The sequence below is a fragment of the Moschus berezovskii genome, chromosome 27 (genome assembly GCF_049115385.1).
Source record: "Moschus berezovskii isolate FMDL1 chromosome 27, NW_MosBer_1.0, whole genome shotgun sequence".
NCBI classification, from domain to species: domain Eukaryota; kingdom Metazoa; phylum Chordata; class Mammalia; order Artiodactyla; family Moschidae; genus Moschus; species Moschus berezovskii.
Genome location: NC_142486.1, coordinates 14,109,151 through 14,135,136, shown reverse-complemented (window position 1 = coordinate 14,135,136; position 25,986 = coordinate 14,109,151). Strand labels below are relative to the sequence as shown.

Here is a 25,986-nt window from a genome sequence, read left to right as displayed (position 1 = left end):
CACCACCTCCCTGTCCTGTCTAGATCGCTGCTGTTGCTCCACACTCTGTCCTTGATCCTCTGCAGACTAAACAGAGCCATTAGGGCGACCCTTTTATTTATTTATTTTTATTTCTAAAAAAGAATTTTATTAAAAAAGCACAAATGCAAAGAAATGAACAGGAAAATTTATGCGTCGAACCTGGACTGGTCACTTATGATAAAGGGCGACCCTTTTAAAATGGAAGTTCAATCGTGGTACTTAGTAACATTCCATTTTACTACCCTGGACAAATTAATGTCTCTGTGCCTCAGTTACTTCATCTGTAAGAAGAGAATACCTCCCTCAAAGGATTGTGGGATAAGGGGAAACATGAAACGCATGCTCAGCACCAACCTGATGTAGAGAAAATCAAATTTAGCTGCTGTTATTACTTTTATTTCCAGTGCACCCTCTAAATCAGAAGCCTACTTTTGTTTCCTTGTTTTGCAGAGCTTGAGGTGGAAGGTTCTCTAGGAACGTTTAGATTCTGAGTACCTAGCTCATTTCTGTCTAGTAAAATCCTCAGTTCATTAGTACCAGAGGATAGGTTGTCCAGAAACACTATTTCTTTAGCCAGAGGAAATTCCATTTCTAACTTCGCTGTTTTTAGAAGTGATTCTGTACTTGGTTTCCTGCACTAAATAGAAATTGCTTGGTCAGTAGAAAGTTCCTAACTTCTGTCAGTACCATAGTTTCTAACTTTTGAAGCATTTTTTTCCCCTAAAGGATAATGAGAAGAGACAGCTTCCCACTTATTTGTTGATTGAGCCTTTTGTTTGATGTCTTATCCTGACCCCTTTTTGTTTTTCTTATTAAATCTGTGATATCACATATTTAGGGTTTTGGTAGGTTTTTTTCCCCCTTCATATAAGCCTTACCTCTCTGAAACTATTGATTCCTGGAAGACACTTAATAATATTTAATGTTCACACTCATATTTTCTGTTATGTCTTGCTAGTTTTTACAACAAACCAAAAAGAGAAGGAAGAATTTAACGATAAGAATTTTCTAATAGTAATAAGATGCAGAGCACAGTATAAAGGGGGAGTGCTGAGCTGGGGACTTCTGAGCCTCATTCTGCCACTGACTAGCCATTTGACGCTGTGGGCTTGTGTTGCACCTTCTACTTGAATTCTAGCAGAAGAGACTGAGAGAGAGAAGACTCGGTTCCTGAGAGGATGTGAGGAATATAATAAAAGTTTGTTAGGGACCAAACCTGCTAACAGTGGAAGGGGTACTGGGGCAAACATGCTGGCTTTGGTTCATAAAGGAGCCAGGGTATAGGACCCTAGGCCTGAGCAGCTTATGCCCAGGGCTTGGAGAGGGAGGCTTCGGACTCAGTTCCCTGAATAGAGGGAGAAGGAAGGACTTGACAATCTGGTAAAAAGCAAAAACAAAAAGCCTATTCTGATGGCTTGAGCCCCTGTTTTGAAATAGTGTCTGCTTGCCCCACAGATAGTAGACAGAAGCACCGTGGAAGTCAGTGTAGCATGATGCAGACACTTCCTATGTCAGAAAGCTGGAGCAGTAATACAATGTTATATGTCAGTTGTATCTCAGTAAAACTAGGGGGAAATGAACAAAACTGGAACAATCTCTGGACTCTGAGGCTGGGCTAAAGCAAACAGGATTCTTACATGCAGATTCTTTGGAGAGCAGTTAGACCAGCTCTCCAGTGACCTGGGACTGTTTGAAGATATGAAGGAGATGGGGGCAGCTTTTGAGACCCTCCTAGCAGCTGCACTGTTGTTATCCTGCACCCCCATCTCAGTTTCCAGTCTGATGCATTGCTAAAGAAATATCAGGTCTCTTCTCTGTGCTTTAATTTAGGCTTCCTAGGACTGCTGGAGAGACCCTAAAGAATAGACTAGGTTTTAGAAATTGCAGAGAAAGAGACAGGGAAAAAGTACATTCATTCTCTGAGTCTCAGAAGGAATACTGCTACCGTTAGAAGTGAAAGTCATCTTATACCCAAGTGAAATACTTCGTTAGTAGGCTTTAGTATTCACCATTTAGAAGATTGTTCCTGTGTCCCTGTGTTCCGAGGGGCTACCACTTACTCTTCTCAGTAACAATCCATAGTTTCTTTCTGTAGTTTCTCAACAGTTATCAAAGCTGTTGCTGATGGAAACCTTCTTCACTTGATTAACATGAATAGTTCTCAGTTTTTTGCTGTTGTTGACAGTGTTGAAAGAGACATCTTTGTACTTAAATAAATTGTGTGTGTGTGAAAGAGCAAGCCTAGTAAATTCTTAAGCTACTGGCTTAATTCGTTCAGTTTTTTTCTTTTTGAAGTATAGTATACATACAGAAAAGTATACAAACCACAGCTCAGTTAATATTCACAAAATGCACACGTGTTTATAATCAGTACTCATATCAAGACAGAAAATCACCAGCTTGTAGGGTTACAAGCTTCTCTCATCCTTCTTACCAAGCCTTACCACCCCGCTCCTCCCCATAGTAAACACTATCCGGATTTCTAACATCAGAATTGCTTTGCCTATGTTTGAGCTTTAAAAATTTTAAATGGAGGAACTTGCCTGGTGGTCCAGTGGTTGAGAATCTGCCTTGCAACGTAGGGGACACGAGTTTGATCCCTGGTTGGGAAACTAAGGTCCCACATGCCTTGGAGCAACTAAGCCTGCACGCCACAACTAGAGAATCCATGCCCCACAATGAAAGATCCCGCATGACACAACTAAGACTCAGTGCAGCCAAATAAATATTAAAAAATTTTAATGAAGACATATGTTATGTTATTTTTTGGAGATCTGGCTCTTTTCTCATCATTATGTATTGGGATTCATCTAGGTTGTTGGTATAGCAGTATTTTTAAACTACTCATTTTTAAAATTTCAGGATGGTATATCGTTATATACATAAACACATTTATTTATTCATTCTAACTGCACTGCTCTGCAGGGCCGCCTTTGTCGTAAACCAGTTATCTGTAAATGAGGGTCTGTTTCTGGACTCTTTATTCTGTTTCATTAATATGTTTGTCTGTCATTGTGCCAAAACCTTACTGTCTTGATTATAGCTATGTTTTTTGTATGTATGTGTTTTTGTATGTTTTGTTGTTGTTCAGTTGCTAAGTTGTGTCTAACTCTTTGCAACCCCATGGACTGCAGCATACCAGGCTTCCCTGTCCTCCACTATCTCCTGGAGTTTGCTCAAGTTCATGTGTGTGAGTTGGTGATGCTCTCTAACCATCTCATCCTCTGCCTCCCTCTTCTTCTGCCTTCAGTCTTTCCCAGCATCAGGGTCTTTTCCAATGAGTCAGCTCTTTGCATCAGGTGGCCAGTGTATTGGAGCTTCAGTTTCAGCATTAGTCCTTCCACTGAATATTCCGAGTTGATTTCCTTTAGGATTGACTGGTTTGATCTCCTTGCCATCCAAGGGACTCTCAAGAGTCTTCTCCAGTATCACAATTCAAACGCATCAATTCTTTAGCACTCAGTCATTTTTACGGTACAACTCTCACATCCCTGCATGACTACTAGAAAAGCATTAGCTTTGACGATGTCTTTGCTTTTTAATATGCTGTCTGGTTTGTCATAGCTTTCCTTCCAAGAAGCAAATGTCTTCTAATTTCATGGCTGCAGTCACCATCTGCAGTGATTTTGGAGCCCAAGAAAAGAAAAACTTCTACTGCTTCTACTTTTTCTACTTTCCCCACTTCTTTTGTATGTTTAATGTAACCTTATTATAGCTGAATAATAATGACTTAATATAGTTTAGAATAAGTCCTTCCACTTTGTTCTTTTTAAGATTACCTTGATGATTTTTGGCCCTATGCATTTCCATAAAACTTTTATAATCAGCTTAAAATTACCCATCCCTCTTCCCCCAAAAAGCATGCTAGAGTTTTTATTGGAAATCCTGTGAGGAGAATGACAACTTTATTGTATTGAATATTACAATCCCTGAAAGGGACGTGTCTATCTGGTTTTTGATTTCTCTCAATAATATTGTATGTTTTCTATGTAAAGATCCTACACACCTTTTAAAAACTATTCCCTAATTATTGCTGCTTTTAGAAACATAACTTTACATATTGAAAAGTACCAGTTTTTAATTATAAAATTTCATGAAGTTAAAAGTATATATCATTTTAAGAACCACCTAATATTCAAATTACTATGGGAATATTGGGTACATTTAGAAAAGTGAAGCTGGACATTTCAGAAGGAAATCAGGAGGAGCCTGTTTCTAAATTGGGTGAATTCTTTGTTGGATGCTGGAGAGAGATGGTCAAGGGCTTACTTTCAGCTATTAATAAAATAATTGGAACTTGGAATATTAGGATGCTTTTCTTTCTTCTTCAGAGACTCTAAGTCTTCTCCCAGGCAGCCTTTCTGCTTTTTGACTATGCCAAAGCCTTTGACTGTGTGGATCACAATAAACTGTGGAAAATTCTGAAAGATATGGGAATACCAGACCACCTGACCTGCCTCTTGAGAAACCTGTATGCAGGTGAGGAAGCAACAGTCAGAACTGGACATGGAACAATAGACTGGTTCCAAATAGGAAAAGGAGTACATCAAGGCTGTATATTGTCACCCTGCTTATTTAACTTATACACAGAGTACATCATGAGGAACGCTGGGCTGGAAGAAGCACAAGCTGGAATCAAGATTGCCGGGAGAAATATCAATAACCTCAGATATGCAGATGATACCACCCTTATGGCAGAAAGTGAAGAGGAACTCAAAAGCCTCTTGATGAAAGTGAAAGAGGAGAGTGAAAAGGTTGGCTTGAAGGTCAACATTCAGAAAACTAAGATCATGGCATCTGGTCCCATCACTTCATGGGAAATAGATGGGGAAACAATGGAAACAGTGTCAGACTTTATTTTTGGGGGCTCCAAAATCACTGCAGATGGTGATTGCAGCCATGAAATTAAAAGACACTTACTCCTTGGAAGGAAAGTTATGACCAACCTAGATAGCATATTAAAAAGCAGCGATATTACTTTGCCAACAAAGGTCTGTCTAGTCAAGGCAATGGTTTTTCCAGTGGTCATGTATGGATGTGAGAGTTGGACTGTGAAAAAAGCTGAGCGCTGAAGAATTAATGCTTTTGAACTGTGGTGTTGGAGAAGACTCTTGAGAGTCCCTTGGACTGCAAGGAGGTCCAACCAGTCCATCCTAAAGGAGATCAGTCCTGGGTGTTCATTGGAAGGACTGATGCTGAAGCTGAAACTCCAATACTTTGGCCACCTCATGCGAAGAGTTGACTCACTGGAAAAGACTCTGATGCTGGGAGGGATTGGGGGCAGGAGGGGAAGGGGATGACAGAGGATGAGATGGCTGGATGGCATCACCGTCTCGATGGACATGAGTTTGAGTGAACTCTGGGAGTTGGTGATGGACAGAGAGGCCTGGCGTGCTGTGATTCATGGAGTCGCAAAGAGTTGGACACCACTGAGTGACTGAACTGACCTGAGGCAAGAGTAGAGCAGGTGGGGTCAGAGTGAATAGAAATTTCACTCAGTCCTCAACTCTGCTGCTCTTGAACTGACAGACTTCCTTCCTATCCCAAACTCACCAAGAATGAAGCAGTGAACCCACCCACCATCAGGCAATGCAAGCTTCCCAAAGCGATGATGAAAGTACCTATTTCCTTAAACTTATACTTGGCTTTTATTTTTTTTCTAGGTCTATAAAGGAGAATTTCAGCTACCTGAATTTCTTAAAGAAAAACCTCAGGTACTGTATTTGCTTCTGCATCTTGGTGTAATAATAAATGGGCTCTTGCACTGAAGTCATCCTCTCAAAGAGATAACGATATGTGCTGGGGGTAGAAAGACTGGCTTCTGGTAATTGTTGATAATAACAATCACTTAACATAGTCTCAATTTCAGAGGGCTCAGTGTCTTCCAAAGCTAGGGAAATACTTCATTGATAACTAAAATCTGATTGCTTGAGGTCACTCACAAACCACACAGTATTCCACAAATAAGGAACCTGCCTTGGTGAATCTGCTCCAGGCTTATGATACCTTACTTGAAATAATAATGTACAGCCACGCTTTATTCATATTACGTGTACATCCATTGCCTTTTAGTTTTTCTCATTTGGAGCCTAGAAGACTTATGAATACATTTTACACACAGTCATTGGCCTTCAACTACCAAGTTTCCAAGCTGGGAATGGGTGATGTGAGTTTGAAGCTTATAACTTTTACTTTTTTAAAAAGTTAATTAAAGCAGATCCAGAGGTCTCCTTGTCATGTTACACAATCACTTACTTGGATTCCAGTATTGTTTCTTGAGTTGAAGAGGAATAGGTGTTGTTATGGCCAACAGATGTAGAGTAGCCCAGAGAGTCCTGCAAGAGCGTATCTCCTGCCATTCCTGTGTAGTCGTAGGAAGAAGTCAGTGACTATTGCCTGAGCCGAGAGAAGACGTCCCTGTCCAGCATGGTGATAATACATGTCACTTCCAGGTTGCTGCTAACAGCAATTAGCTTGTTAATAGGAAATGAGGACCCAGCACTGAATTCAGTCGCTAAAATTGTTCCAGATCTGGGTTGTTGAGGGGAACCTCACGGACTGTATGAAGTCGTGTTGCCTGAAGCAAGACTAAACAGGCTTTTCTCTAAGAGTAGCTGTATCTCACCCAAGGTTGAAAACTCTGTCTTCTCAGATCCTTGTCTTAAAACAGCCATTAATTATTAACAGCCATTAATAATTGATACATATTACTTGAGTATTTTAAACTACTTTCATGGTATATGCCTATTAACATATATTTAATTTTAATCCATCCATCCATTCCATTTATTCAAAAACTGTCTACTGATTACTTTTATGTGTGAGAAATTGGAATGTGTCCTCAAGAGTCAGAGGAAAAAGAGATCTTCTCAAGGGGACTCCTGGTCTGTCCAAAGACTTTGATCAACTTTTGCAAACAAGGGGGCACAGGGGCCCTGAGCCTTGGCTGGGCAAGATGCACCAGAAATCTGGGTGAATTCATGAACAAGTGGTCACTTACAGGCTATGGCAGCTGGAGCCAGAGAATAATCCAAGAGGCAGTCTTAAAGAAGTGTCCAATACAAAGGCTGTTTTGCATAGTAAATCTGAAGGAGTCAAGAAAGGGATTTTGAGATTGAAATTTATCGGAACTCCCTGATTCACAGCATACATAAAAATCCTTTCCAGGTTGATTATAGAATTCACTGTGAAAGGCAAAATAATAAAGTGTTTAGGAGGCAATAGAGAATATCTTTATGACCTTAAGAGGGAAAGGTTTCTTAAACATTATAAAAATACTAATCATTAATTTTAAAATGGATAAGTTGGACTACATTAAAATTGAGAATGTTTACTTATTAGAAAGCATCATATAAAAAAGTACACCTTAGGTAGGAGAAAATTTTGAAACAAAAGATTCATCAGTATGGAGAATTTCTGTAATAAATAAGGAAAAGATAACAAAAAATAGATAAAAGGCTTAGTATAGGCACTTCAAGCGCCCTGTTCAGGTTAGTTTCATTTAATGCATCACATAGGTACTTAGAAAAGAGCCTATAAAAGGCTTTGATTTAACTCCTAATAAAGATAAAACTGAAGCCCACAGAACCCCCACGTTTGATCTTTAGTTATAATTCTCACAGAACTCAAGAAAGCACTGTACTTAAGATTACAGTTTTGGGAATTCCCTGGCAGTCCAGTGGTTTTTTATGGAAGTCTATTACATAGGCATGATTGATTGACTCACTGTCATAGAATTGAACTCAATCCCCAAAGTCCCCTACCCAGAAGTTGAGCTGGGTCAGGGCCCCAGCCCTCAAATCACAGGTTGGTCTTCCTTGTGATTAGCCCTCATACTGAGTCATTTTATCTCTTAGCAGACACTCAGGTATAATCTAAGGGGCTCATAAATAACAAAGACATTCATGTTACCTGGAAAATTCCAAGGATTTAGTCTCCCTACTAGGAACCAGAGACAAAAGCCAGTCTTCTTTACTGTCAGCAGTAGCAGACGGAATTCATTAGGAAGTCTAATCAGAGCCTGCAAGCTACATCTGATATTTCAACAAGAGCAGTCACTTCTCATGCTGACCGACTTTAAAACATCTTTTGCTTCCTTTCCACAGTCTGAGCAAGTGGAATAGCAGAGCCAGGAACCTCTTACACACATGAGGTGAGGTTGGGGACACTGCTGGCCTGGACCTTTGGGATTCACTCTCGTAGGAGGCAGTGCGGTGGGGTGGGGAGCACAGCTCTGGAGTCAGTTCACCTGGATTGGAATCTGACTGTGTGTGGCATTGAGCGGACTATTTCTGTGTCTTAGTTTCTTCATCTGTAAAGTGAGGACAATGTAAGGAAGAGGTTGGTAGAATGAACCGTAATAATGTCTGCCAGAAGCTGACACACAGTAAACACGCAGTGTTAGTTGTTATTTTCAGTATGAGGAGGGGTGTTAAATGGTAAAATATTTTAGCTGAAAGAAACACCCTCAACCACCTGTTTGCTGATAAGGAAACTGATCCTAGAGAGACCAGATTATTGGTCAAGCTCACGTCACAGGTCGGAAGAACCCAGTGGTAATGAGTATTGTCTTCTGACTTCCAGCTCGGGATTCTTTCACCACCCATGCTGCTTCCTCTGTGTGCGGCATCTGCCAACATTTTTGTGCTAATATTTTTGGGAGTTGCTTGGTTGGTTTTTCAAGTCTGCCCTTGCTGATGTTAATTCTTTATAGTGTTGTATGTTTATAAGCCACGTTGTCTTGTAGTTAAGGGCTACAGTGTGAGGCAGGCCTTCTTGGCCCCCTTTCTATCTGAGTGGTCATCAGGTACATGTCATGGATTCCAGTGGCAAAGCTAGTTCTGAACCTAGACCTCCTGACATGGCTGTTCAGACCTCACACTACTCTCCCAGATTTTAAGATTCCATTTTGGTCTGAATATGCTGAAATGCTGTAGACCAGGGGTCCCCAACCTCTGGGATCTAATGCTTGATGATTTGAGATGGAGCTGATGCAATAATAATAGAAATGAAGTGCACAAGAAATGTAATGGGCTTGAATCATCTCGAAACCATCCCCCCACCCCTGGTCCATTGATAAATTGTCTTCCATGAAACTGGTCCCTTGTTTGCTTGTTGAGGTCCCTGGTGCCAAAAAGGTTGGGGACCATTACAACCATTTGGAACTTGAAAAGCTTTCATTAAAATCTATGATTTTTGTCATAGTTTTGTTTGCTGTTCTATTTTTACTTTATATAATAGCCATGTATTGACTGTATACTCCATACCAGGCATGAAATACCAAGCATCACATATATATAGTATATAAATAATATATGATAAATGGTATCTTTAAGATCTATGAATTATCCATATATACATTACACACACACACACATATATGAATGATTTCGTTCAAGTCTGGCAAGTAGGTGGTATTTTTTCTGTTCTACTGATGAGAAAACTGAGATTGAAAATTCAGTCTGAATAAGAGACTTTTATGACGTGCCGTGTATTAATAGATTACAGATAGAAAAAGTGAATACTGCTATGCTGCTGCTGCTAAGTCACTTCAGTCGTGTCCGACTCTGTGTGACCCCATAGACGGAAGCCCACCAGGCTCCCCCTTCCCTGGGATTCTCCAGACAAGAACACTGGAGTGGGTTGCCATTTCCTTCTCCAATGTGTGAAAGGGAAAAATGAAAGTAAAGTCGCTCAGTCGTGTCTGACCCTTAGTGACCCCACGGCTGCAGCCTACCAGGCCCCTCCATTCATGGGATTTTCTAGGCAAGAGTACTGGAGTGGCTTGCCATTGCCTTCTCCGGAATACTGCTATGTCAAAATTACCAACGATAGTGAATTAATACTATTCATAGGTTTTAGGATTTATGATTGTCTTTTGCTAAGGAGCTAATGCTAAATATAGACTTAAACTCGGTGGGCATACAGGTATAACAGCCGTTATTAGGCCTTATGTGATTTTGTTTATTCAAAATATTTTCAAAAGTATAGATGAGAGACTTCTCTGGTGGTCCAGTGGCTCAGACTCCATGCTTCCAACGCAGGGGGCCCAGGTTCAATCCCTGGTCAGGGAACTAGATCCCACATGCCGCCACTGAGTTCAAAAGTTCAAATCCTACAACTAAAGATCCCACGTGCGACAACTAAGACCCAGTGCAGCCAAAAAAAAAAAAGTATAGATGAATTCCTTCCTGGAAACATTCATACAGGGGTGCATTATCAACCAGCTGTTTTACAGGACAAATGACTCCAGCTTGGAGTTGCCACTACAGCGGCAATACATCCTTGTTTGCTTGTCGGGGCCTGTAGTGGCCCCCATGCAGTGAGAGAAGAACTCAAGAGAAGCTAGGATGACACCAAGGCATCTCAAGTCAAGTTATAGTCTTTCGTCTTGTCTTTGGGATCCCTTTGGTGTATGAACAGCAGTCACTGTATCTCCTAAGGCTCCCTTTAAAGAGCCTCAGTATCCACCTTTTTATATTAAACAGTCAGGATCCAACCCCTGGACATTTGACATCCCTGTCAAATGCCCCCAGAGTTGCCTCAATTGCAAACGACAGTTGCAGTCATTTGAAAGTGGGCAGGAGCAGCCCTTGCTTTGGCTTCCATCCTTTTGTTTTGCATATCAAAGCTCCTGGCAGGCATCTAAAAGCATCCCAAACTGAGGGAGAGTGTGCCTCTCCAGTAGTCCTTCTGAAGCAGCTGTTCTCCTAATGGTCCATCCCCCTGCTTGTCTCCCCTCCTGTGCTGGGCTCACAGCTGGAAAGGAAGTGGTGTCATGCAGGGAAGAACAAAGTGAGATTGAGTGAGATTAGAGTACACACCTCTAATGCATTCTGTTTGTCTGCCCTAGGGAAGACTGCTGCCTTTTTGGCCACAGAGAAATTTCTAGGACTGGCTGTCCCCTGCTGAGATCAGTGGAGTGTGTGTACCATGTCTCCATCTCCTGCTTATTTGCCAGTCTCCTTCACCTGAGAGGGTGGGATGTCAGCACACATTGGGACCCTCCTGAGTGACCTGCTTCCCATGTACAGCACTCTCGATCCTAATTACATGCACAGCCCTGCGGAGAAGGAACCCAGCGGGGATGTGTGCTTTCTGTTAAAACTGCTCTGGCCCTCATCTTTTCTTACCAGATTCCAAACTTTGTTTTCAAGGGGAGGGTTTAAAAATGGGATCCTGTAAGCAAAATTGGGCCGTTTTCATCTTGGGCTAGGTTGTCTGTACTTGTTCTAATGTTTTGTAGAACATTTGTACCTGTTGAAATGTTTGATGTGGATAATGTTAAATATCTTAATTATTTAAATAATTCATTGTATTGTTTCTGAGAAGTTGAGGAATTACCACATACATTTACAACTTGATGACTTTTGTATTTTATTTTTCAAAATAAAAGCTTTAAATGTGAAGCACTCTGCTAGTTTACATGTTTTCATTGCCGTGATTTTAGAGAAGCAATAAGACGTATCAGATGATGATCTAATAAACCAAAGTTTCTTCAGTTGTTGTATTTCAGATATTCTGAGTGGAGTTTTTGCTGTAATTTATTTCAGAGAGACCCACTATCATCCTTTTGTCTCAGAATCCTGTTCTTTTGTTTCCTTCTTAATTGTCTGGTCTCCATAAAGTCTAACTTCAGAGAGATGCCTGATGTCCTATCTGCGAACCTCATTCACAATATCATCTTATCACACTTTGCAGTTTTTAATGTTTCATTCTCCAAGCCAGCCTTCAGCAGTATGTAAACCGTGAACTCCCAGATGTTCAAGCAGGTTTTAGAAAAGGCAGAGGCACCAGAGATCAAATTGCCAACATCCGCTGGATCATGGAGAAAGCAAGAGAGTTTCAGAAAAACATCTATTTCTGCTTCATTAACTATGCCAAAGCCTTTGACTGTGTCGATCACAATAAACTGTGGAACATTCTGAAAGAGATGGGAATCCCAGACCACCTGACCTGCCTCTTGAGAAACCTGTATGCAGGTCAGGAAGCAACAGTTAGAACTGGACATGGAACAACAGACTGGTTCCAAACGTCAAGGTTGTCTATTGTCACCCTGCTTATTTAACTTATATGCAGAGTACATCATGAGGAACGCTGGGCTGGAAGAAGCACAAGCTGGAATCAAGATTGCTGGGAGAAATATCAATAACCTCAGATATGCAGATGACACCACCCTTATGGCAGAAAGTGAAGAGGAACTCAAAAGCCTCTTGATGAAAGTGAAAGAGGAGAGTGAAAAGGTTGGCTTGAAGCTCAACATTCAGAAAACAAAGATCATGGCATCTGGTCCCATCACTTCATGGGAAATAGATGGAAAAACAGTGGAAACAGTGTCAGACTTTATTTTTTTGGGCTCCAAAATCACTGCAGATGCTGATTGCAGCCATGAAATTAAAAGACACTTACTGGAAGGAAAGTTATGACCAACCTTGATAGTATATTAAAAAGCAGAGACATTACTTTGCCAACCAAGGTCCGTCTAGTCAAGGCAATGGTTTTTCCCGTGGTCACGTATGGATGTGAGAGTTGGACTGTGAAGAAAGCTGATCGCCGAAGAATCGATGCCTTTGAACTTGCCTTATACTGCAAGGAGATCAGTCCTGGGTGTTCATTGGAGGGACTGATGCTAAAGCTGAAACTGCAATACTTTGGCCACCTCATGCGACGAGTTGACTCACTGGAAAAGACTCTGATGCTGGGAAAGGTTGGGGGCGGGAGGAGAAGGGGACGACAGAGAATGAGATGGCTGGATGGCATCACCGACTCTGTGGACATGAGTTTGAGTGTACTCCGGGAGTTGGTGGTGGACAGGGAGGCCTGGCGTGCTGTAATTCATGGGGTCGCGGAGAGTCGGACACGACTGAGCGACTGAACTGAACTGAACTGACTTCTTAAATTGTCTGTCTCTTACATTAGATGGTAAGATCCTAGAAGGCAGAGATGTGTCTTTTTGAGTCCATTTTTGTACCCCTGACACCTAGCAAAATGTCTGACACATTGTAAGAAACTAGGAAAATTAGGAAAATGATTAATCTTCCCAGAAGCCTCTAACAGTTTCAGATGAAGAAACAGAGGCTGGCCTGGTCAAGTCATTTACACAAGGCGCCTCAGCTAGTGCCACAGACATGGTTTTAAGCCTGACCCTACAATCCTTCTTTCTGGTCCATTCCCCTAGCCATGTCCCCTTCAACTGAAAATGAATCCTGCTACCAGATCAGTCCTTTGTTCAGCACTATGTCTTAAGTCACTCTTTTGTTCAAAAACCTTTGATTCTCTAATGCCTCACACATGACATCTGAACTATTCTGCCTCCACAGTATGGCCTTGGCACCCCTTGTGAACAGTACACTTCCTCCCTGGGTCCTTACACTATTTTCTGCTTCTTCAAGATGCCCAAAAACCCAGTCCCTCTCCCGTCTCCCTGGGAAATCCCAGCTCCGTTATGGGCTCAGCTGTCTTAAGTCCCATTTCTTGTTACTGCTCTAGTTACTGCTCCAGCCTCCAGAAAGCAATAAAATCAGCTTCAGCATAACGTAATTCGTGTTTTTGTTTTTTCCTTATTTCCTGTATTCGCCTTATGTTACCAGCATTGTAGGGAGGTCACACACCCTTCCAGAGCCTGTTAGAATGGGAGGCAAGGATATTTGTAAACGGTAGCCCAGCCTGACTCCAATACTCACCCCTAGGTAAACATAAAGATTTTTATTCCCTATGCCTGCCCACCTCTGGAGACTCCACCTTCATGATTGGGATTGTATTGGAATAGGAAAAGGAATAATTGTACAGAACAGCTGGCTCAGGAAAGAAGAACCATTGCACAAGCGGCCAAGAGAAGCAGACGCTATGGTGTCTGCATCCCCGTTGACCTTCCTTCACAAAGCCGATTTTCCCATCTGAGCACATTTCTTTTGAGCCCTGTAAAGGAAAGCATTTCTGTTCCATGGGACATCTTAGAGCACCTCTATGAAGATGACTATTATTTGTGAAATGTTATGATTTGATGGAATCAAATGGAACGCCTGTTGAACAAATGAAAGACACCTGGAGTAAAATTTAAAAAGAGGTAACCGGGTGAGGGACTGGGGAAGATGTGTCACCTGTGAAGATCAGAGAGCTGCTCGGGGCCAGCAAAGCCATGGCTGCAGCCATCAGGTGAACCTGTGGAGCCAGGGACAGGCCGGGGTCCTCAGTGTCTGAGGAGCTTGGAGAGAGCAGCATCCATGAAGAGTCATAGAATTTCAAGATGAGAGGAAAAAATCTTAGTAATCACTAAGGCTCATAATCACTCAAGAACATCAAGAACTTCTCATGGTCCAAGCCCAGTGCGGGAGTTCACATGTCTAAACTCATTTAATTCTCAAAATCACGCCAGAGGTAGGTATTATTTCTACCTGCATTTTTACAGACACTGGGTCAGGAGGCAGTACTAGCTTTCCAGACCAGCTAGTAAGTGATGGAATCAGGATGCAAGTACAGGCAACCTGGCTCTAGAGCCTACACCCTTACCCACTCCTCTACCTCTCAATAATCATCTTTTTACTAGAACAGAAACTTGTCATTAGCATTGAGTGACAATTATTTAAATACCCACTTTGTACTTAGTTATTTGCTGGGTATAATTGTTGTGCCAAGAAGTGCTGCCTTGTAAATTTATGATCTTGGTGAAAATCAAGAATGTACATAAAACAATTATTTCAGGCTCTATCTAACAAAACCTATAGTATTACCTACCGCAACCTTGCTGGTAGGTGATGGATAAGTAATAATCTAGGCAGGACTCCATTCAGTGTTGCCCCTAAATTTGTCTTCCTAGGGACCTCCAGATCCTGGGGCTGTCTGGGCTTTTCTCTGGCAAGATTTATATTTTTGGCATTGAGTTCCCTTCCCTGCTTGTTTGTCACTATCCTACAGTCTTCTGTGGCGAATTGAGGTCTTTGCATAAAGCTGAGCTCTCCTTTTGTTCTTCTGAACCGGGCAAAAGAGATAATTTGTATTCATTTGGGGTTTAAGTCCTAATAAAGCACGCTATTTGAGGGTTTTTTGCAGGGAGGAGTTCTGTTTAGATATAAATGACTTTGATTCTTCCTTTGGAATTTGCTGATTATTACTGGACATCCAAAATTAAATCATTTTTCACAATAAAACCACTATTTTGTTATGTCCGGTAGAAATGGCTTTATGGCCTTTCCCTGAGATGGAAAGCTCTAAACGCCCTCTGTTGGTCAAACTTGGAATAACTGCTGAATGTACAGAAAAGTTTTTAAGTTGAAATATGGAAATATAGATGTGTGTAAAAGTTTCCCCACAAAGATGTCCACTGCAATGAAGTTTATAGAAACAAAAAACTGGAAAAGAAAACAAATGAAAGGCAGGTTTAGATAAATGATTTATGGTACATCCATATAACAATATTCAGCTAATATACTGTAGAAAATTTTCTTAACAAAAATGTTCACATTACATTAAGTGAAAATTTGAAATCACAAAGCTGTTTAGTATGTTCCCACTTCTGTTATTTAAAGGATGGATATAAAACTAAATGGAGTCACTAAATTGAAAGACAACAGAAAGGACAATGTGCCAAGATATTAACAGTCTTATCTTTTTGTGGTGGGGTTGTAGTTATTTTTATTGTCTTTCTGCTTAACCCTGTTTTCTGAATGCTACAATCAGCATGAATTACTTTCAGTAAAGAAGTGAAAAACAATGAGAGCTTTTTAAAAGAAAGAAATCAAGAGATCGAATGCCCTAATCTTACAAAATCTGGGGTTTAGAGTAGTGCTGTGACTTACCCAAGACGAGCCATCTAGTTAGATTTAACAGGGACTTTCCATTCACTTATTTTCTGGTATCTCATTATTTAGCCAGTCCTTTTGACGAAAAATCAGTAATATTAATAATCAAGTCTTGGCTATCGGTTGTTCTTCACAAATGAGTAGCTGAGACTTGAATTAGAAATAAAGCTGTGGTATTTCCTTACCTAACAAGCAGTTCTCTTGTTGCAGTCTATTGAAAGTCAGCCCTTGACACAAGGGTTTATAAAAAAGAAGAAAAATTTTTAAAAAGACACGAAGCTGGGTGTTAACTGTTAGGGCATTTAGATGGAGCACATTTGAAAAGATCACAATGCACTTAGATCTATTTCTCTTGCATGGGGATTCAGTTCAGTCTCTCACTTGTGTCCGACTCTAAGACCCCATGGACTGCAACACGCCAGGCGTCCCTGTCTATCACCAACTCCCGGAGTTTACTCAAACTCATGTCCATTGCATCAGTCATTCCATGAAACCATCTCATCCTCTGTCATCCCCTTTTCCTCCTGCCTCAGTCCTTCCCAGCATCAGGGTCTTTTCAAATGAGTCAGTTCTTCACATCAGGTGGCCAAAGGACTGGAGTTTCAGCATCAGCATCAGTCCTTCCTATGAATATTCAGGACTGATTTCCTGTAGGATGGACTGGTTGGATCTCCTTTCAGTCCAAGGGACTCTCAAGAGTCTTCTCCAACACCACAGTTCAAAAGCATCAATTCTGTGCTCAGCTTTCTTTATAGTCCAACTCTCACATCCATACATAACTACTGGAAAAACCATAGCTTTGACTAGATGGACCTTTGTTGGCAAAGTAATATCTCTGCTTTTTAATATGCTTTTTAATATGTTGGTCATAACTTTCCTTCCAAGGAGTAAGCATCTTTTAATTTCATGGCTGCAATCACCATCTGCAGTGATTTTGGAGCCCAAAAAAATAAAGTCACTGTTTCCACTGTTTCCCCATCTATTTGCCATGAAGTGATGGGACCAGATGCCATGATCTTAGTTTTCTGAATGTTGAGTTTTGAGCCAACTTTTTCACTCTCCTCTTTCACTTTCATCAAGAGGCTCTTTAGTTCTTCTTTGCTTTCTAACATAAGGGTGGTGTCATCTGCGTATCTGAGGTTATTGATATTTCTCCCAGCAATCTTGATTCCAGCTTGTGCTTCATTCAGCCCAGTGTTTCTCATGATGTACTCTGCATATAAGTTAAATAAGCAGGGTGACAATATACAGCCTTGATGTACTCCTTTCCCTATTTGGAACCGGTCTGTTGTTTCATGTCTAGTTCTAACTGTTGCTTCCTGACCTGCATGCAGGTTTCTCAAGAGGCAGGTCAGGTGGTCTGGTATTCCCATCTCTTTCAGAATTTTCCAGTTTGTTGTGATCCACACAGCAAAAGGCTTTGGCACAGTCAATAAAGCAGAAGTAGATGTTTTTCTGGAACTCTTGCTTTTTTGATGATCCAATGGATGTTGGCAATTTGATCTCTGGTTCCTCTGCCTTTTCTAAATCTAGCTTGACATCTGGAAGTTCACGGTTCATGTACTGTTGAAGTCTGGCTTGGAGAATTTTGAACAGTGCCAGCATGTGAGGTGAGTGCAACTGTACGGTAGTTTGAGCATTCTTTGGCATTGCCTTTCTTTGGGATTGGAATGAAAACTGACCTTTTCCAGTCCTGTGGCTACTGCAGAGTTTTCCAAATTTGCTGGCATATTGAGTGCAGCACTTTCACAGCATCATCTCTCAGGATTTGAAATAGCTCAACTGGAATTCCATCACCTCCACTAGTTTTGTTTGTAATGATGCTTCCTAAGGCCCACCTGACTGCATTCCAGGATGTCTGCCTTGGATGAGTGATCACACCATTGTGGTTATCTGTGTCGTGAAGATCTTTTTTGTACAGTTTGTCTGTGTTTTGTTGCCACCTCTTCTGAGTATCTTCTGCTTCTGTTAGGTCCATACCATTTCTGTTCTTTATTGTGCCCATATTGCATGAAATATTCCCTTGGTATCTCTAATTTTCTTGAAGAGATCTCTAGTCTTTCCCATTCTATTGTTTTCCTCTATTTCTTTGCACTGATCACTGAGGAAGGCTTTCTTATCTCTCCTTGCTATTCTTTGGAACTCTTCATTCAATGGGTATATCTTTCCTTTTCTCCTTTGCCTTTCGCTTCTCTTCACAGCTATTTATAAGGCCTACTCAGACAACCATTTTGCCTTTTTGCATTTCTTTTTCTTGGGAACGGTCTTGATCCCTGTCTCCTGTACAATGTCATGAATCTCCGTTCATAGTTCTTCAGGCACTCTATCAAATCTAATCCCTTGAATCTGTTTGTCACTTCCACTGTATAATCGTAAGGGATTTGATTCAGGTCATACCTGAATGGTTTTCCCTACTTTCTTCAATTTAAGTCTGAATTTGGCAATAAGGAGTTCATGATCTGAGCCACTGTCAGCTTTTTGCCACTGTCTTGTTTTTGCTGACTGTATAGAGCTTCTCCATCTTTGGCTGCAAAGAATATGATCAATCTGATTTCAGTATTGACCATCTGGTGATGTCCATGTGTAGAGTCTTCTCTTTTGTTGTTGGAAGAAAGTGTTTGCTATGACCAGTGTGTTCTCTTGGCAAAACTCTGTTAGCCTTTGCCCTGCTTCACTGTGTACTCCAAGGCCAAATTTGCCTGTTACACCAGGTGTCTCTTGACTTCTTACTTTTGCATTCCAGTCCCCTATAATGAAAAGGACATCTTTTGGGGTCTTAGTTCTAGAAGGTCTTGTAGGTCTTCATAGAACTTTTCAACTTCAGCTTCTTCAGCATTACTGGTCGGGGCATAGACTTGGATTACAGTGATACTGAATGGTTTGCCTTGGAAATGAGCAGGGATCACTCTGTCATTTTTGAGATTGCATCCAAGTACTGCATTTCGGACTCTTTTGTTGACTAGGATGGCTACTCCATTTCTTCTAAGGGATTCTTGCCCACAGTAGTAGATATAATGGTCATCTGAGTTAAATTCACCCATTCCAGTCCATTTTAGTTCACTGATTCCTAAAATGTTGACGTTCACTCTTGCCATCTCCTGTTTGACTACTTCCAATTTGCCTTGATTCATGGACTTAACATTCCAGGTTCCTATGCAATATTGCTCTTTACAGCATCGGACTTTGTTTCTATCACCAGTCACATCCACAACTGGGTGTTGTTTTTGCTTTGGCTCTGTCTGTTCATTCTTTCAGGAGTTATTTCTCCACTCATCTCCAGTAGCATATTACCCACTCCAGTATTCTTGCCTGGAAAATCCCATGGACAGAGGAGCCTGCAGGTTACAGTCCATGCGGTCACAAAGAGTTGGACACAACTGAGTGACTTGACTTCACCGACCTGGGGAGTTCATCTTTCAGTGTACTATCTTTTTGCCTTTTCATACTGTTAATGGGGTTCTAAAGGCAAGAATACTGAAGTGGTTTGCCATTCCCTTCTCCAGTAGACCACATTTTGTCCTGGATGGCTGCAGGCTGTGCCTCGTGAGCCACCAGGCGTCCTGACTACAGAGCTGGAGAAATAACCACAGATTCTTCTGTGAACCTACTAGACCCAATGTGAAACAGATGTGGTCACAACTCCATTTGTCACTGGGACTCCATAATGGTTGTGGCATGCAGGATCTTTAGTGGGATCTAGTTTACTGACCAGGGATTGAACCTAGGCCCCCTGCATTGGGAAAGTTCTAGATTGAATTCTCCTAAGACGGTAGGCACTGGAGTGGCGGTTGCATGGTGCTGGAGCAGCTGTGAGGAGATACTGCACATCCAAGGGCAGAGAAGCCCCAGCAAGATGGTAGGAGGCGCGAGTTCATGTTTAGAATCAAACCCCATTCCCGCCAGAGACGCTCAGAGGGCTCAAACAAACCTTGTGTGCCCCAGGACCCAGGGACCCCACAGAGACTGAGATAGACTGTGTTTGAGTGTCTCCTGTGGAGGTACGGGTCAGCAGTGGACTGCCGCAGGGGCAGGGCCTCTGGGTGCAGCAGACTTGGGTATGGCATAAGCCCTCTTGGAGGAGGTCGCCATTAACCCCACCATAGAGCTGCCAGAACTTACACAGGACTGGGGAAACAGACTCTTGGAGGGCACAAACAGAACCTTGTGTACATCAGGACCCAGGAGAAAGGAGCAGTGCCCCCACAAGGGACTGACCCACACTTGCCTGTGAGTGTCCAGGAGTCTGGCGGAGGCCTGGATCAGTGGTGGCCTGCTGCAGCATTGGGGGCACTGAGTATAGCAGTACATGGATGGGATCTTTTGAAGGAGGGCGCCATTATCTTCATTACCTCCACCATAGTTTGAAGTTGAAGTGAAGTCGCTCAGTCATGTCTGACTCTTTGTAACCGCATGGACTGTAGCCTACCAGGCTCCTCAGTCCATGGAATTTTCCAGGCAAGAGTGCTGAAGAGGGTTGCCATTTCCTTCTCCAGGGGATCTTCCCAACCCAGGGATTGAACCCTGGTCTCCCACATTGCAGGCAAACACTTTACCTCTGAGCCACTAGGGAAGCCCTCCACCATAGTTTGGCCCCAGGTAAATAAGAGGGAGGGAACACATGTCCACCCATCAACAGAAAATTGGATTAAAGATTTACTGAGCATGGCCCCGCCCATCAGAGCAAGACCCAGTTCCCCCCTCAGTCAGTCTCTCCCATCAGGAAGCTTCCATAAGCCTCTTATCCTTCTCCATCAGAGATCAGACAGACTGAAAACCACAATCACAGAAAACTAACCAATCTGATCACGGACCACAGCCTTGTCTAACTCAGTGAAACTATGAGCCATGGTGTGTACGGCCACCCAAGATGGACGGGTCGTGGTGGAGCGTTCTGACCAAATGTGGTCCACTGGAGAAGTGTCAGGGTTGGTAAACTGCAACCATTGAGCCAAATCTGACAACACTGTTTATGTCTTACGACATAATTTACTACATAACCTATGACATCACTTGCGTCTTGTCTATGACTGCTTTTCCTCAACAGCAACAGAGCTAAATACAGACAAACTCTATGGCCTGGTAAATTGAAAATATTTACTCTCTGGCCCTTTACAGAAAAAGTTTTCAGACCTCCTACTCTTATCAGTTCAGTTCAATTCAGTTCAGTCACTCAGTCGTGTTCGACTCTCCGCGACCCCATGAATCACAGCACGCCAGGCCTCCCTGTCCATCACCAACTCCCGGAGTTCACTCAAACTCATGTCCACAGAGTCGGTGATGCCATCCAGCCATCTCATTCTCCGTCGTCCCCTTCTCCTCCCGCCCCCAACCTTTCCCAGCATCAGAGTCTTTTCCAGTGAGTCAACTCGCCGCATGAGGTGGCCAAAGTATTGCAGTTTCAGCTTCAGCATCAGTCCCTCCAATGAACATCCAGGATTGATCTCCTTTAGAATGGACTGGTTGGATCTCCTTGCAGTATAAGGGACTCTCAAGAGTCTTCTCCAACACCAGAGTTCAAAAGCATCAATTCTTCGGTGATCAGAATTTTAATTCTGTATTGCCTCAGGATATTTTAAGGTTTCACCAAAGGACTCTTAGCTGACAGTTCCAAACAAATGTCAGAACAAATATCAGCGCTAGGAAGCCCCCACGGAGAATGCAATGGCAAGCCACTCCAGTACTATTGCCTAGAAAATCCCATGGATGGAGGAGCCTGGTAGGCTGCAGTCCATGGGATCGCTAAGGGTCGGACACGACTGAGCGACTTCACTTTCACTTTTCACTTTCACACATTGGAGAAGGAAATGGCAACCCACTCCAGTGTTCTTGCCTGGAGAATCCCAGGGATGGGGGAGCCTGGTGGGCTTCCGTCTATGGGGTCACACAGAGTCGGACACGACTGAAGTGACTTAGCAGCAGCAGCAGCAGGAAGCCCCCACATGGCAAATTGTTTTTTTCCAATACTCTTTTACTGCCTCAGAGAAGCAGGCCACTCCTAACCTCAAATCTAGGGCAGTGTAAGCGGGCAGGGGTCTCTGCGGGAGAGAAAGGCTGTGGAATGGTGGCGCCATCCCAAGAGATAGGGACGCTAGAAGACAAGGTGCATTTTATCAGGGCACAGGGGATTATATTTCCTGAAAAATTCTTTTTCCACTTGATGGAATCATACTGAATAAAATATTTTTTTTGATGTCTGATCTTATTTATTTGTTACTCTTAGAACATCTTGTTTTTGACTGGACTCAGAAGTAAAAGCTCTCAGAGAGGACAGCCTCCGTCTCTTGGTGATCTGATTCTGCCATTTTTCTTTGGCCTCTTTCATTCTCTTGGCCAAAAGTTTAGCATATTCTGCAACCTCTTCTTTATTTTTCTCAGCACGCTGTTTCTTCAGAGCATTACGCTGGCATTTGCAGTGCAGAACTCATGGAGTCACGAGACGCTGAATCTTGGGGGCTTTGGTCCTAGGTTTCTTACTGTCTTTGTTTAGGGGCTTTTGCACAACACACTGGTGGACATCATCTTCTTTAGAGAGATTGAAAAGTTTGTGGATTCTGCTAGCTCTTTCGGGACCCGGGCGACGAGGCACTGTAGCATCAGTGAGTCCAGGAATATCCTTCTCCCCTTTTTTCACGATGACCAAATTGAGAACACTCAGGTTGGCATCCACAATGCAGCCCTGTACAGATTTGAGCTTTCCCGCTCCAGTCCTCCTTGGTCTGTAACAGGAATGCCCCTTACTCAGTAGCAGGTGAACTCGGCCATGGGTCAAGACACCCTGCTTCATGAGGAAACCCTGCTTATCGTTCCTGCCACTGATTCGGACCACATAACCCTTCCATTCTTCACCCAGAGCGTCAGCAGCAACTTCTGTGGTCATACGCTTCTCGTAGAAGGTATGAAGTTTTCGTTCATTGTCCACTTCAATGAGCTTCTGGCAGCCAGTGGCCGGGAAAGAGATGTTCAGCTTCATTCTGAAGTGGCCGACAGCCTCCGAGGCACCATGAAAAACGGCTGGATAAAAGATTTTTAAACTGTGAAGTGCTTAAACCTGAACTGATAAGACTAGTGAAAATGCCAGTCAAGAGGATGGGAGGGAGAACTGGGCTCCAAGTAACTCACCCAGCCACCAGTGAGATTTGACTGTAATGCTTCCAGAGGTGACTGGAACAAGAGTTCACTTAGAGACATAAAGGGGTGAGAGTAATTGGCAGCAGTTGGTAGGACAGCTACCAACTCAAACCAAATTGCGTGCATGCTAAGTCGCTTCGGTCGTGTCCGACTTTACGACCCCATGGACTGTAGTCCACTAAGCTCCTCTGTCCGTGGGATTCTCCAGTAGGGAATACTAGAGTGGGTTGCTATGCTGTCCTCCAGGGGATCTTCCTGACCCAGGGATCAGACCTGCATCTCTTATGTCTTCTGCATTGACAGGCAGGTTCTTTACCACTAGCACCACCTGGGAAGCCCTCAAACCAAATTAATAAAACACTATCTTCAGGGGACTTCCCTGGTGGCCCAGTGGCTAAGACTCTGCACTCCCAATGCCGAGAGTCTGGGATCAATCCCTGGTTGGGGGACTAGATCCCATATGCTTACAACTAAGACCTGGCACAGCCAAATAAATAATTTAAAAAAGAATAATAAAACACTTTTCAGAGGATTCTGGATGTGATTATTATCACTATTTTAATTTTTACTTTTTGGCTGTACCATGTGGCATGTGGAATCTTAGTTCCCCAGCCAGGGATTGAACTGGCACCCTCTGCAGTGGAAGTCTTAACCACTGGACTGCCAGGGAAGTCCCAATGTGTTTGTTTGTTTATTTTTCCATTAACTTTTATTGGAGTATAGTTGATATACAGTGTTTTGTTGGTTTCTACTGTTGGATGTGATTTTTTTCATCTATATTTTGGTTTATTATAATTAATTCATGGAAATATAAAACTTTCATAAAAACTGACATACAAAGAGCTTAGGATGAGAACACTTTGGGGCCCATGTCATCTTGCACAGTGACAATATGGTTACCAGTTACCATGGTTACCAATGTGCACTTCAAACCAAAGAGCCCCCCTCACTGGATATTCTGCCCTGGATAACACCCCTAAGACCTTTCACAACTTGAGGTGCACCCCTTCTCACCAATCCAGCATGATGCCATCCTGAAATTCCCTATCTCTGTGATATCAATAACAATCCATTCCTTTATATACTAATAGTACCAATAAAATACTGGAGAAAAAAATCTATGGAGAGAAGTAATTATTTTAACATGATTTCTTTCATGTATTCATCTGTTGAGTTTCTACTCTATGTCAGGCATTGTTCTGGACCACGGAGGCTGTTTACAGAGATGAATAAGACAGCAAAATGGATGCCCTCACCCTAGTTCTGAAAATCCAGGAAGGTAAAGACCAACAGGGGACCTCTGCTACACCACAGCAAAAAAAGAAGTTTTAACACTTCCACATCCGAGATGGTCTGCTGAAAGAGCAAGAAGCAGGCCTCCAACTCAGGGTCCACTTACCCCCTCCAAATCTCAAGTGCAGGGATCTGCTTGGTGAAAGTTAAGTCACCTGTAGAACCCAGGATTCATTTACTATGGAAAAGTAGCTTTTAGATTTCAAGGTTCTGGCACTCAGTGAGGCACACTTATGGGGGGTAGATGGGATTCAGAAAAGAAATGAGAGAGCCAATTTGAACATCAGCCACATTTATCAAGTGGACAGTGGGGAAGGCTAAGGAACAGCAGTGGTTAATGAATGGGGTGCATCAGAGGCTGAGGGAGAGCTGAGCTGAGTTCTGAGCAAGTGTGTCCTTAGCCAAGTTCTTGTGTCTTGGGACTTGGGAAGCTGCTGGCAAACAGCCTCCTCCTCAAAGCTGGGAGAGAAAGGAAAGGCCAGTCCTTCAACTGGAAGGAAAAGAAGATGGATGCTTTTGTTCCCATTTTTATTTCCTTTATTGTTCTTATTTGCTGAATTAGAATTGGGAGAGAAAATTCAGTAGTTGGATCAGTACTTTGGAAATCTGTTGCCATTCAAAAGGTCTTTTCTTTAATGAGGCAGAGAGGACAGAATCCAATTGACTAATTGCAGGGTTCCATGCCTGTAGGACTATTTGTTTGAGTGACTCCTGGAGGAAAAATAAGCACTATAAGTGTCTGTGTTCTGAAAACAGAACCCACCCCTGCACGCCATGCCCCCTCCAAGGCTCACTGACCCTTTCCTCCAGACCTCATGCGGACTGGCCTGGAAATCATTTCACTGCAGGCTGGGGGTAGCCGCTGCCAGCAAAGTGCCCTGCTTTCCCAGAAAACCTGCTCCAACCCCTGCCTACTTGCTCAGCAAGTCCTCATTCCAGGCTGCTGATCTTGGATGTCCCCCCACCGTGTAAACAGAACCAACTGGGAAACTATATTCTGGAAGGAAATATATTCCTCAACCGAAAAGGAAGATGAAAACTCGAACACATTCAGTAATGTAACCATGATGGCACATGGATTTTCCTACATCCTGAGTCTCTGGGGCTTCCTTCCTATTCTTTTTATACAGCCTTGCTTTAAGATGTAGGAATAAATGCCACCCCAATAGCCCGTGGCTCTCTGGTTTTCTCCATGGATTCCTAGGGGAGGAGAGGCCATCTGGCAGAGGGGATAAATGAAGCAAGCTGGTCCAGGTAACTCCTTGTTGCGTTACCTACTGAACCAACCTAGGATCTACTCAGATTTCTTGTTACATAAGATAATAAGCTTCTATTATTTAAGCTAGGGATCCCCAACCTCTGCCATCTAATGCCTGATGATCTGAGGTGAAGCTGATGTAATAATAATAGAAATAAAGTGCACAATAAATGTAATGTGCTTGAATCATCCAGTAACCATCCCATCCACGGAAAAATTGTCTTCCACAAAACTGGCCCCTGGTTTTGTGGAACCACTGATTTAAGCCACCTTTGGTTGCAATTTCTATTAAGCTGAAACTTCCTAAGGATGGAAAGAGGAAATTTTGTTATATTGTTCAGAAAGGCTGGAGCAGGTAGTGAGAGCTAAGAGACGGCCTCAAGGGGCCTTCATCAGGGTAGTGCTACTCAAAACACAGTTCAAGGACCTGCAGCATCAAAATTACCTTGGCGTTTGTTAGGAATGCAAATTAAAGGGCTTCACCCCAGA

The 25,986-nt window shown here is 42.6% G+C and overlaps 1 protein-coding gene and 1 pseudogene across 5 annotated transcripts in view; one reads left to right on the top strand and one right to left on the bottom strand.

Moving 5' to 3' along the window:
• TPST1 (tyrosylprotein sulfotransferase 1) overlaps positions 1 to 11,454 on the top strand; it is a 95,424-nt gene extending 83,970 nt beyond the window's left edge. For all 5 annotated transcript variants that reach the window (XM_055409964.2, XM_055409959.2, XM_055409963.2 and 2 more), the window contains 3 exons: positions 5,685 to 5,735; positions 8,127 to 8,173; positions 10,874 to 11,454. In XM_055409964.2, the coding sequence (XP_055265939.1) occupies positions 5,685 to 5,735; positions 8,127 to 8,144 (69 nt within the window). In that variant the 3' untranslated portion in view covers positions 8,145 to 8,173; positions 10,874 to 11,454. The remainder of the gene's footprint in view (positions 1 to 5,684; positions 5,736 to 8,126; positions 8,174 to 10,873) is intronic.
• Positions 11,455 to 22,017: 10,563 nt separating this feature from the next.
• LOC129545024 (small ribosomal subunit protein eS6 pseudogene) lies at positions 22,018 to 22,807 on the bottom strand (annotated as a pseudogene).
• Between the last annotated feature and the right edge of the window lie 3,179 nt (positions 22,808 to 25,986).